We start from the raw sequence: 11,408 nt of genomic DNA on the forward strand, positions 1-11,408 counted from the left end.
ACACACACACACACACACACACACACACACACACACACACACACACACACACACACACACTGTTTCTCATAGTTGCCAAATTGTTTTATCTTGAGTTATAAAAAAGGGGGGTTAAGAAAACAAACAGCTGTGCCAAAGCTAATTATCAAATGATGCCCAGGTTCACTTTTATTTCCAGCTGTGTGGAGTGGCTCGATCATGGCTAATGTTCAATTTTGCTGCAGACTTGCAGTTGATGTGTCAACGTAGCAATTTATTTTCTGCCCATTTCACTCTAAGCGTCGAGTCGCGGTGGATAAAAGTGTAAAACTACACATTGCAGTGGATTAATTTCAGCCATCTTAAATTTTCCTTATGTTCTTGTGACGAAGGGCAGTGAGTTGACCTATTTTTTTAAGGCCATTATAAGTGAAGCGTAAAAGCAACTTGGCTCTGTTTCAGGTGGCATTAAAAACAAAAGGAGCGTTTGGCACCAGAGAGCTATCTGGAGACCTGAACGTATTTTAAACGTACAGTCTGATCATCCTCACTGGCATGTGTTCACAGAAAAGAAATCCCTGACACAACTGTTATCGCAGTCGCTGAGGGCGAGTTTGATGTTTTTTTTGCCCTGGTCTGTGTGTTTGCTTGTAGCATTAGCAACCTCATGCAAATRTCTCAGTGCATTGATCTTAATTTAATTGTTAAGTGTACATGTACAACTCTTTAACTTTTAGAGACAACTCTATTCAAAGGTGGCCTAAGAGACTTTGGCAAGCACAAAAGCAGCTGTMACCCATCCATTTGAACAGCTATTAAGTCAACGATTGGTGTGGTAGTCGCTGAGAATCACTCCCAGCACATAATCTGAGCACAAACTGATMTATTTTTAAAATGTCATTGTTACTAGTTGTTAGCAAAACATTTCCAAACCACTCAGTGGATTTTACCGACACTCTCAGGAAGTAATCACTGGGTGTACAGCTACAACTGGATTATCTTTTAGAGTCAACCCAATTCAAGATGGCCGCCACAGCTAGGTGACTTTGACAAACACAAGAATGGCTTTACAGATATTGGGCTAAAATTTTGCACATTTACAGCGGAGAGTCATTCCCAACTCATTTGTTTATGCACTTCACATTGCACAAAGTGTTTGCTTAAAAGTTTGGCATTAATTGTTGGCATCAACCTTGTTTGTCTCTTAGCAAAATATCTAGTGAACCACTGGGTAAACKTTAATGACATTCTGAGAAAGTAATTTTTAAACAAGCATCAATAATGTCTAACTTGASTTGATAACCATCACATCCAATCGACCTTAACTAACACAATAATTGGTTGTAAATTGTTGAATCGTGCATATATTGAGCTAAAACGTAGTGTGGTAGTAGCTAAGATTCATCCCGAATAAATCCTCTGAGCACTATCACACACCCTCAAAAGATCTTGCACCATCACTTGACGTTGTGCATGACGTCATTTACTAGATTTCATTAAAACAGCAATAACTTAAAAAGTCTGGTGTGAAAGGAAGCAGGCAATAWGCATTTATTCAAAGACTGTCAGGCTGTTAATTATCAAAGAGGAAAGATTCATTCATTTTCTCCTCCAGGAGGGGAGAGACTTTCAGAATTCACATAAAGATGTTATTGTGGTTCTCGAGGTTGCGCGTCTTCTCGAGTTGGTTAAAGCACATTGTCAAGCAGCCTCTCTTCTTTAATAAAAGTGCATTGAAAACACTCAGATTATTTCAGGTTTTTATTTACAGAAGAGGACAGGGATCTCTTTTWAAAAAATCTAAATAACTTTGCTGTTTAGCATATGACTCAAAAACAGCCTAATTTGCTGTCAGCGAGTGCAGCTGGAGCGATAGCACTGTTAACAGAAACGTCTGTCATTAAAGCAGCAGCTTCCCCTGTGTATTCCACACACACTTAAAAGAGCCGCGCGATGTTCCTATTAGCAAGCCGTCCTGACTGAGCATTTCAGCGACTTGTAAGATATTCTGCAAGCTGCCAAAACTCTTTATGTGACCTATTTCCATAATTTACATTTTTAAACAAAGCTCCATGGAGCCTTGGAGTTTTCTTTTCCTTTCTTTTTTTTCCTAATGTTTTGTTGGGGAATGATCCTCCAGGAGCGACTCCCGTCTTAACGCGCACGCATGCACGAATACACACACTTAACACAGAATAACAAATAAACTAATAATGAAAACTAATGAGGATTCTTTTCAAAATCACAGAGGAAAAATCTCTTTGCTATAGGCAATTAAGTTTCACGCGCAGTGTGAAGAGAAGAGCTGAAACAATAAACTTCTTGTCATCTATGGGGTAAAATTACGTTTGTACAATTAAACAGTTGAGATTGCATTCGYCGCTGACAATTCCCTTCCAGATCCATCACTCAAACGCCGGCCTTCGGGAGGTTGAAATGACCCATTTCTCGTCTTACAAGCCACGCAAACGGCGAGCTCGCAGACCCACTCCTCCTCCTCCGGCCTCCACATTTCCCATGTTGCCATGGATACACCATCTCATTTCTGGAAATGAGAAACGTTGAGGTGGAGAAGGAGTGTGAGAGAATGAGCGAGAGGGGAAAGTGAGGACACGGGAATGACTGGGCAGGGATGATGAGAGTACCGGGAAGTAAAAGACAGAGGTGCGATGGTGGCGTAGTGTTAAAAAGTAAAAAAAAAAAAAATCTAAAGAGGGAGGTGGAGATGGTAAACAAACAGGAGAACACTCTTCCATGTTTCCCATTATGTGGCAACAAATCCCCACAGCCAGTCAGTTTTATTATTCAGTGTCAAAACATTTACCAGTTGCAGAGAGAGGASCAGAAGTGAAGTCGAATTTGCTCCGGGAGTTATTTTTAGACGTGTTTTGATCAGACGGATTTACCTCCAGCTTGTATTCRTCCTGCTTAGACCTAGAAGAGAGTGGGGAAGTAATTCAATTAYATAAACTTGGTTATGCCACAAACAGCCTCAGAAGGCCGACAATAATACCGGCTGTCTCCTAAGGCTGTGTGCCCGAACAACAGTACTAACACTTGTGCACAAATATTCAAGAAATACACAGTCTGTACTATGGTTGTGAGTCTTTAAGCTTCTCATGACTTCATTACAAATAAGAGGGCAGACAGTTGATTATGAAACAATGATTGATTATATTGATGCACTCATTAAACAAAGCCCTGAGCCAAGTTTTGCTCTGCACATAAGAGAGTTTTGTTACCTTCCTGTTGAACTTTCTCCTAAAATAACTAAATATTTATTTATGTGGCAGCCATTACATAAATTATACCTTTTCAGAAAAAATGCAGTGAGAACACTGAGTGCTGCATTAGTCTGCGTAAAGTTCCTTAAGAATTAAAAACCRTTGTTAAAGTAGCGAAAGACTAGCTAAAAATAGCAAAAGTTTAGTTATAAACTATCAGGACCCTAAGCTAAAAGTGACAAATTGCTAACTACAAGCTAAAGGCATCAGAAAGAAGGTMCAAATATCTAAATGCTAGCTAAAAGTRGCAAAATCCTAGCTACAAATAGCAAAATGCTAATTAAAACCATTTGGACCCTAGAAGCCAAAAGTATCAAAATAATAGCTACAGACTAAAAGCATCTGAAAAAAGCTAAATTTATCAAAAGGCTACCTATAAGGTGCAAATAGCTAACTAAAAATAGCAAAAGGCCAATTACAAAGTAAAAGGACCTTAGAAGCTAAAAGTTACAAAATGCTATCTAGAACCTAAAAGCACCAGAAAGAGTCTAAAAAATATCTAAAGAGTAAAGCTAAAAGTAGCAAAAGGCTATCAAAAATAGCACAATTGTAATAAAAAACTAAAAGAAAAGAACCGTAGCTGAAACCTAACGGTAGCATAGGAAGATAGAAAATTGTGCAATAATCCTAAACTACAAATTCGATTATTTCATATATTTGTTTTCATCCTAAATTGTACTATACATATTTTCAGACAAACAACTTTCTAGAAGTGAGCCTCATTTCCTAAACTAAACATTAGAACAGTGCAAAGAGGTAATCTGTTATGTATAACATGTCAGCATGCATATCTACACCAGGCAGGGTGGGGAATCCAGCTGTGATGCTGCTGAAGCTTTAAAACTTTGATAAGGCAGTCATGAGAGAAGGGAWTTTTTGTTAAACATTCATCCAGCAACAAACAAGGCTGCTCATGCTGAGGATTATAAATAATTACTCAAAGATTACAAAAGTACAATAACTAAATWATAATTATTTTGGTGTGATTTTTGTCAAACTTCAATAAAATGAAGTGGAAAAAGGCACAAGAGTTTCCTTTTCATCAGTTTATTCAGTATTATTTATCACTCGATGCAGAAGACAAAGGTGGGGTGATAATGATTTTATCCATGTTTGTTGTGTGTTTATGTGTGTGTTTGCACATGAGTTAGTAAAATATCTGAATCATAGTGGCTGAGCATTTCAACTGTTGATCTTAGCCTACAAAAAAATCTTTAGATCATCCTGAATTTCACATATAAAATACTGTGATTTGTGATATTTCTTATATTTCTGTAGCAACTTTTCATGAAAGGCTGTACAATAATTTATTTTCTTTCCTTTTATGTCTGCTCTCCCATCRCTCTGAAGTTGTGGTCCAGCCAGCAGACGGGTCGGCGCCCTCCTCAGCAGGACGGCTCATTCTAACGCCACTGCCAGGAAAGGATGGACCGAGGTCCCCTGCACCCGCCTCGACAAAGGCTCGACTTCCCCGCCGCCGTCCCTACGCACCCGCTCCGTGCCCATCATCCCATCGCTCCAAGCATGCAACCCTGAGGTGGCAGAGCCCACTAACACGAGTGACCGGAACCAAGCGGGTCTCCTCAAGTGGCACCCTCCGCCGGCTGCAGACCCGGGCCAGCGCATTAGCGATTCTCCGTCTCGGCCTGAAACTGTTGAGTTAGTGAACGGAGCTTCGCCCTGCGGCATTAGCCCCCCTGCGGAGAAGAACCTCACACAGGCGGCCTGCTCTGTTGAATTCACTGCAGAAATTGYGCGAGACGTAAAACTGAGAGGCCTTTCAAGCCCCGAAAAATTGTCTGGATCTCACAGCGAGATCCATCACGGTGGCACAAACACTCTTGAGGATGAGACTGTGCAGGAGTCAGAGGGGGACCRTGTCCAATATCCTGCTGAAGTTCTGCACACAGGGAACACAGGTCTGAAGGCAGTGGGCCAAAAGGAAGTCCAGGGACAGTTCCAAGGTCAGACACATCTCACAAACAGTGGCACAAACTGTTTCCTGGCTGCCCAAGGACCCAGCTGCAGAGCTACTGGAGCCACTTCTGCCAAGCCCTCTGCAAGCTGATTGGATTAACTCTGTAAAGCTTCAAAGACACCGTTTCTAATAACTGAATACCTTCATTGGTGACTCAGGATGGTCCGACGGTGCGACCATCTGTGTGGCCACATGGATGAATAACAGATGGATACCAATTTTTGAGGGAAGATTAACAGATTGAGTTGCAGAGATTTGGGGGGGAACAAACAACTTGACACAGAAGACATTAAATCACAAAAAGACAAAAACAAACACACATTGTGAATAAATGTGACTCAATAAGAAAAACAAACAGCAAGTGGGAGCTTGATTTAAACAGTGTACTGGATGAAAAAAATCACTATTTAAAAAAAGCTTCTACTTAGAAACCAAAATAGTGTGTCATCTCTATGTTGTTTCTCTATTGTAAAGAAATGAAATTATATATGTCATATAATATATGTCATATAGGCGTATATATATTTGACATACAATTGTGACAAAATAAAGATTAAGATAACAGTGTTAATTAAAGACATTTTTTTCATTTTAGTCAATTTTACAACATATTTTTGCAGAATGCAAGGGGATAATAGTTTGTGTGTGCACGTGTGTGTGTGTGTGTGTGTGTGTGTGTGTGTGTGTGTGTGTGTGTGTGTGTGTGTGTGCATGTATTTGTCTTTTCAAGATGGCCACCATAGCTAATCAACTACACAAAAATGGCTATAACTCATCGATATTAGACGTTAAGCTGAAGTTTGTCATGATTCTAGGTGATGGTTATTCACATCACCAGAGGTGGGCACAGTTCCATTAATCCACTAATTGCGGAACTAGCCTCTCGTTTAGCGAATTAGCTTTATTGCTAACTTTGTAAACCATTAGCGGACAATTAGCTTTCAGTAATTTAAGTTAAACTAATTTTAAGTTTACTTAAAGTTCACAAAGGTAAAACTTCTATTTTTATGCCATTTATCTCAAATTAAATAATTACTATTCCCTCTTACAAGCTGTGCTGGACATGTCGGGCACCATGGCTGTGTCTCAATTCATGGGCTGCATCCTCATGAGCATGTATCCCAGTTCAGCTCCAGTATTAGTACTTGTAGTTGCATTTTATTTAACATCTTATTGCAGCATGAAATTCATCAGCTAAGGTGCTAAACTTACATTTAAAAACCTTTTTTATTTAGTTCGTGAGAAATTTTCTAACTATGCTGACTTGGTAAAAAAAAAAAAAACTGCTATCTTCCTTTCACTGTTTTGTTTGCTGTCGGCGCATTGAATCCTGGGATATCCTCGGCCGGGAAGGATACCTGGGTGCATCCTTGATTTTTGAGATTTTGTGGGCCCCATTCCTCGGCCGCACGAGGAGGAGCCTTCGGATTGTGACAGCACTTGGCGCGGGGCAGTGACCTGTGGCCAACAAATGCGCACACATGAGGATGCAGCCCATGCATTGAGACACAGCCCGTGTGTGTAATGTAGCATCTTTAGCAGCTAAACTTCAATCTGAGAGCATAAAAAAGAAGTATTTATTACAAAAATAATAATAATTTGATCTAGAAATGGGTTTTTTTTCTGAAATTGTGAACCTGGAAGTATCACATATTAGAGCTACACCTCTGGTTTGGATTGGCTGATTCTACCCATTAAACCAATAAAAAACTAACAACAGTTTTGTGTCACTCCAACCAGTCCAACTGGAAGGAGGTGAAGATCTGCGATGCAGGCAGAGTCGTCTTAGCAGTTAGTGTTAGCTTCCAATAATTTTTTTTAGCAGATTAGCCGTTTATTGTTGATTTATTGTTATAAGATTCTTGCTAAGCAGATTAGTGGTTGGTAAATCTAACTTTTTGGTTAGCTGTGCCCTCCATTGCACAACTTATACTCTAAGAATGATCAGATCATGTAAGCTATTGCAAGAGATTGTGGATGTTATCATGATTTGACCAAAACAGCTACAACTCCAGCATTTATCAACATAATAGTCTAAAATATGGGTATGAAAAGCAGCAGGCAGAGTGTGTTTCTTCAAGATGGTCTTTATTCTTGATAATGTGTTTATGTCTACAGTGTTTTACACAAAACAATCTGAATGCACCAAATAAAGTCATCCAATTAAGTATAAAACAAAACTAAATCTATCAAGGTTGGCCCTGCTGTTCTTTGGAAACAGATTTTTGTGATTTCAACTGCAGAACAAAAACAATATTAGATCAACACCTTATTTTTCATCTTTCAAATGTATGGTTTTGTTTACAAGCATCTCACAATCAACATCCAAACTGAGTCAGGGACAGTGATTTAAGGCTCRGCAAGAAAGTGATTTTGCATGTGAAGGAAAACGTTGGCTAAGAAGATGTAAGTGATTTAAGAGCTATGGCGGTTTTTCACATTCTCACCGTCTGCGGATTAAAAATTGTTCATTGTTTTTTCAGATAAACTTCAGTGTATCTATAAGCTGTAAGTGCAGAAGAAGACCTTTTGCTGCGCTGACGCCTAACAATAGCTATAAGGTTTGTGGATGGAAATGAAGCATAGCAGCAAAACAAGCCGAGCACAATTCTTTATTCATGGCTCATTTACGTCACATCCAATGTATCTCACTTTTAGGTTTGCGACGACTGCTGGCAAGGTAGGTTTTACAGGATTTGCAAATGGGTATTACTGTGATTTCTTCATAACTTCTTCACAGAATAAAACTGTCTTGAGGCTGTAAGAAGGTTTTTGTGAAGATTAAAATGAACTTCATTGATCCCTGAGGGGAAATACAGCCAAGGCAGCTGCAAAGCAAAGATAAAATTACCATAAATACAAAATATTTTGCATTTTAAATACGTACACTGCCAGTTGGACAGAATTCATTTCACCTTTTTTTTTTAAATTTGGGGATTTTTACTGAATTCCAGACATGGTTTGCACTACACTGGTAAAAAGAAAAAAAAGAAAAAGAAGGCAAATTGTGCATTGTTAAGATGAAACTTTAATTGAAATCTTAAACCTAGATGGATTGGTGGGAACGAAAGGAAACTGCATGTGCTGAAAGGTGACTGAAGTGATTGCAGTGTCTGACCACATGGAGTCAACAGTTGGGTGTTTTCCTGAACGACTGTCCTGAACAGGTACAGTCAGCGAAATATGATGTCAGGATWTGGCAGGCCATTTTAACATAAAGTTGGCTTCATCTGTTTTTAATTAGGTTCTAGACMTCTAAAAATGAGTTTTGGTTAGGAACAGCTATGTTTTCTTTCTTCATTCCTGAATGGTAATTTAATATCTTGAACTGTAAGTCATAATGTAAATGCAGATATGTTTATTAACGGGAACGCCTTGGAATCCACCCAGAAGAGCTGGGAAAGAGATGTCTCCTTACTCAAGCTGCTGCTCCCGCAGCACGATACTGGAACAAGCGGTAGAAAATGGATGGATRGAGTTGGGCTGAACTGACATTGCAGACCACTAAGTACACTAAAAGAGTCAATTTCAACACTGAGCCAGTGTTYATATATTCCTCTCTAGAGCAGAGTTAAACTGACACWGACTTCAGTGTTGAATTTTCAGAGTTAATTTTACTCTGTTTAGAGTTAAATKGAGTTATAGAGTATAACAACRCCAAMMGTGTAATTATACTTTTACTCTAGAACTCAATTTAACTAAACAGAGTWAAATTACCTCTGAAAATTCAACACTGAAGTCAGTGTCAGTTTAATTCTGCTCTAGAGAGGAATACTGTATATAAACACTGGCTCAGTGTTGAAATTGACTCTTAGTGTTAAATTAAAATTGCAATGTTTGTAGTGAAACAAAAGAAAAAAACAATCTTCAATGACTTACCAGTTTATTAGGTTTAGCAATGCACATAAAAGCTTCACATTTTCAATTTCCTTACTAAGATAAACTAAAAATGTTTTGTAAGACATAGCAAGTTATGGTAAGGCAAGTGGCTTAGTAAGGCTACAATTCCTCACAAACTTCATCTGACCGGTGCTCTGCAGTTTGCACTTATCTGCAGGCTGGGAGTCGCTCTTTCAGGGATGAAAATGTTCTTATGTTTGATAGGATGAAGCACTGGTTTGAGAGAGGAGTAAAGGAAACCATTTTTATGAAGAAAAAAAACTGCCTGTCAGTAAACAGGGGTGGATGTTTCCATGTCCAGTTGACCCTCTCTTACAATGCTATTATTGAAAGTATGACTCAGCCATCTGTGAACAATGGGTTCCAATCAGGGCACTGATGATCATCAGGCCGATGGTCCTCTTTTTCCTGTTGTGAACAAACAATTTTGGTTGTTTGTCCACCCTGTGAACTGTTGATAAAGCTGAGCCTACCTGTAACTCCTCAGACTGAAGAAGTCTCTTGGAGGAGAGACAAAACGTTTTCAAAAAAAAAAAACGGTCAGAGGATCTACTCATTTTTTTTACATGGTCGGAATGTAATTGGAAATATCTCAAATAAGTATTTTGCCAGATCAAAATACAACTGGAGATATCTTGATTAACTAATATCTGAAATGTAAGTATGATGAAGCAGATTTTAGGTTCAAATGGTCTGCCATATTAGGATCCACCAAGTCACTCCCAGACGGGATGTGAAGTCATATTCTAGGACATAATTTTTTATTAAATGTCATTCATTGCAGCTATTACTCATTTTATTCTACAGATGAACTTACACGCACCAGTACACGCTCCTGATTCTGAAATGTGAAAATGTGAGTGAAAGAAATAAAGTGTTGAACTATCAACATCACTTAAAGAAATGGGTACAGTGATGGCGTCAACATCAGATGGAAATTGATTTTTAAATCATCGATCACACAGAAAAAGTAGAATATACTTTCAGTGGTGGTGTATTTAAATTGGCACTTTTCCCTGCGGTAAACAAGCAGAATGTGTCTAAAGTGCAAGGTAATTTACATTAAAGAGCTACAATTTACTGTTTTTCTTTGGTTAAAAAAAAGTAGTCATGGGGAAAAAAAGAGAAAATTTGTGTCTTGTCTAAAAAGCAAAACACTCAAGTCATTCACGTTTTTAACTTGGCATCGTAATCAGATTTAAAGCTTGAAATGTTATAATAGATTCCTGTCAGGGAAGTGTCTTCATACTGTGGAACTAATGAGAGGCCATGTGGAGTTAAAAAGGAAGAGATCACTCTTTGATCACAGCTCACACTGAATGCTGGAAACGCTGCTGGAAGCACTGGAAGGATCTCAATCTCACTATGTGTAGATGAGTTTCTCCAGAAAAACAAGGAGCCAAACAACCAAAAAWATCATAAAATCACCTGAAGGAATTATTCTTTGTAAATATCAGCTGGTCCATATTTACGTAAAAGTCCCAGTCCCCAGGTCCGTCACCATTAGAGGATGCTGAGATTGTGAAAAGGGCAGCTGTGTACTCAAATAAGGATAACAACGAGGATTATGAAAAAAAAGAAAATCTTCTCATTACCTGAAACGAGTGAGGTTTGTCGGAGGTGGGCCACCTAACTGCTCAATTAATCGTCAGCGGTGTTGACTCTTTTATGTTGGGTAGAAATGTCACACGCGCTGCTCTCCTGCTCCGTGTGAGCAGAATACTAATGAGGCAGAGGTGCAGGCAGGGAGACGGTGAGGTTTCCCACCAGATGGCACAAAGATGAGGCGGACAGCAGGCCTGCACGCAGACTGCATTCCTACCAGATCTGCTAACATTTCTCAGCAGCTTCATCGCATCAGGTGGTATTTAATGTTGCCGGTGGCCGTGTTATTGTTYGTGGCGGCTTCTTTTGTCGGATGAAATATGTTTTATTTTGTACGCAAGTGGCAGCCGCTGACCTTGTGAGTGAACCACAGTGTGTGGTGTCACTCTGTCGCCTCGMGTTTCTTTTCTAGCGAGTCAGCGGCACAAAAATGACAACTTGTTCGCAGCAGACTTAAGATATTAAGGTGGTCCTTCAGGTCTTTTGAAGGAGGATTATGTGAAAGGTTCATAGACTATAAATATCTTACCTGTTGTAGATAGCTCTTTAAAGGGATCCCCTTAGACTTTATTTGATAAACATATATTTTAACTGTAAAACAAAGACTGTAAAAATACTGAAGGATGTTTAGTTTTGTAAATTTTTTAAAATATATTTTAACA

General features: G+C 39.0%; 1 protein-coding gene across 2 annotated transcripts in view; it reads left to right on the top strand.

Moving 5' to 3' along the window:
* The window catches only part of nrg3b (neuregulin 3b), a 280,953-nt gene extending 275,136 nt beyond the window's left edge, over window positions 1-5,817 (top strand). For both annotated transcript variants that reach the window (XM_014007593.1, XM_014007594.1), the window contains one exon: window positions 4,614-5,817. In XM_014007593.1, the coding sequence (XP_013863047.1) occupies window positions 4,614-5,331 (718 nt within the window). In that variant the 3' untranslated portion in view covers window positions 5,332-5,817. The remainder of the gene's footprint in view (window positions 1-4,613) is intronic.
* Window positions 5,818-11,408: the final 5,591 nt, after the last annotated feature.

This window comes from Austrofundulus limnaeus, unplaced genomic scaffold, assembly GCF_001266775.1.
Source record: "Austrofundulus limnaeus strain Quisiro unplaced genomic scaffold, Austrofundulus_limnaeus-1.0 Scaffold43, whole genome shotgun sequence".
NCBI lineage: Eukaryota > Metazoa > Chordata > Actinopteri > Cyprinodontiformes > Rivulidae > Austrofundulus > Austrofundulus limnaeus.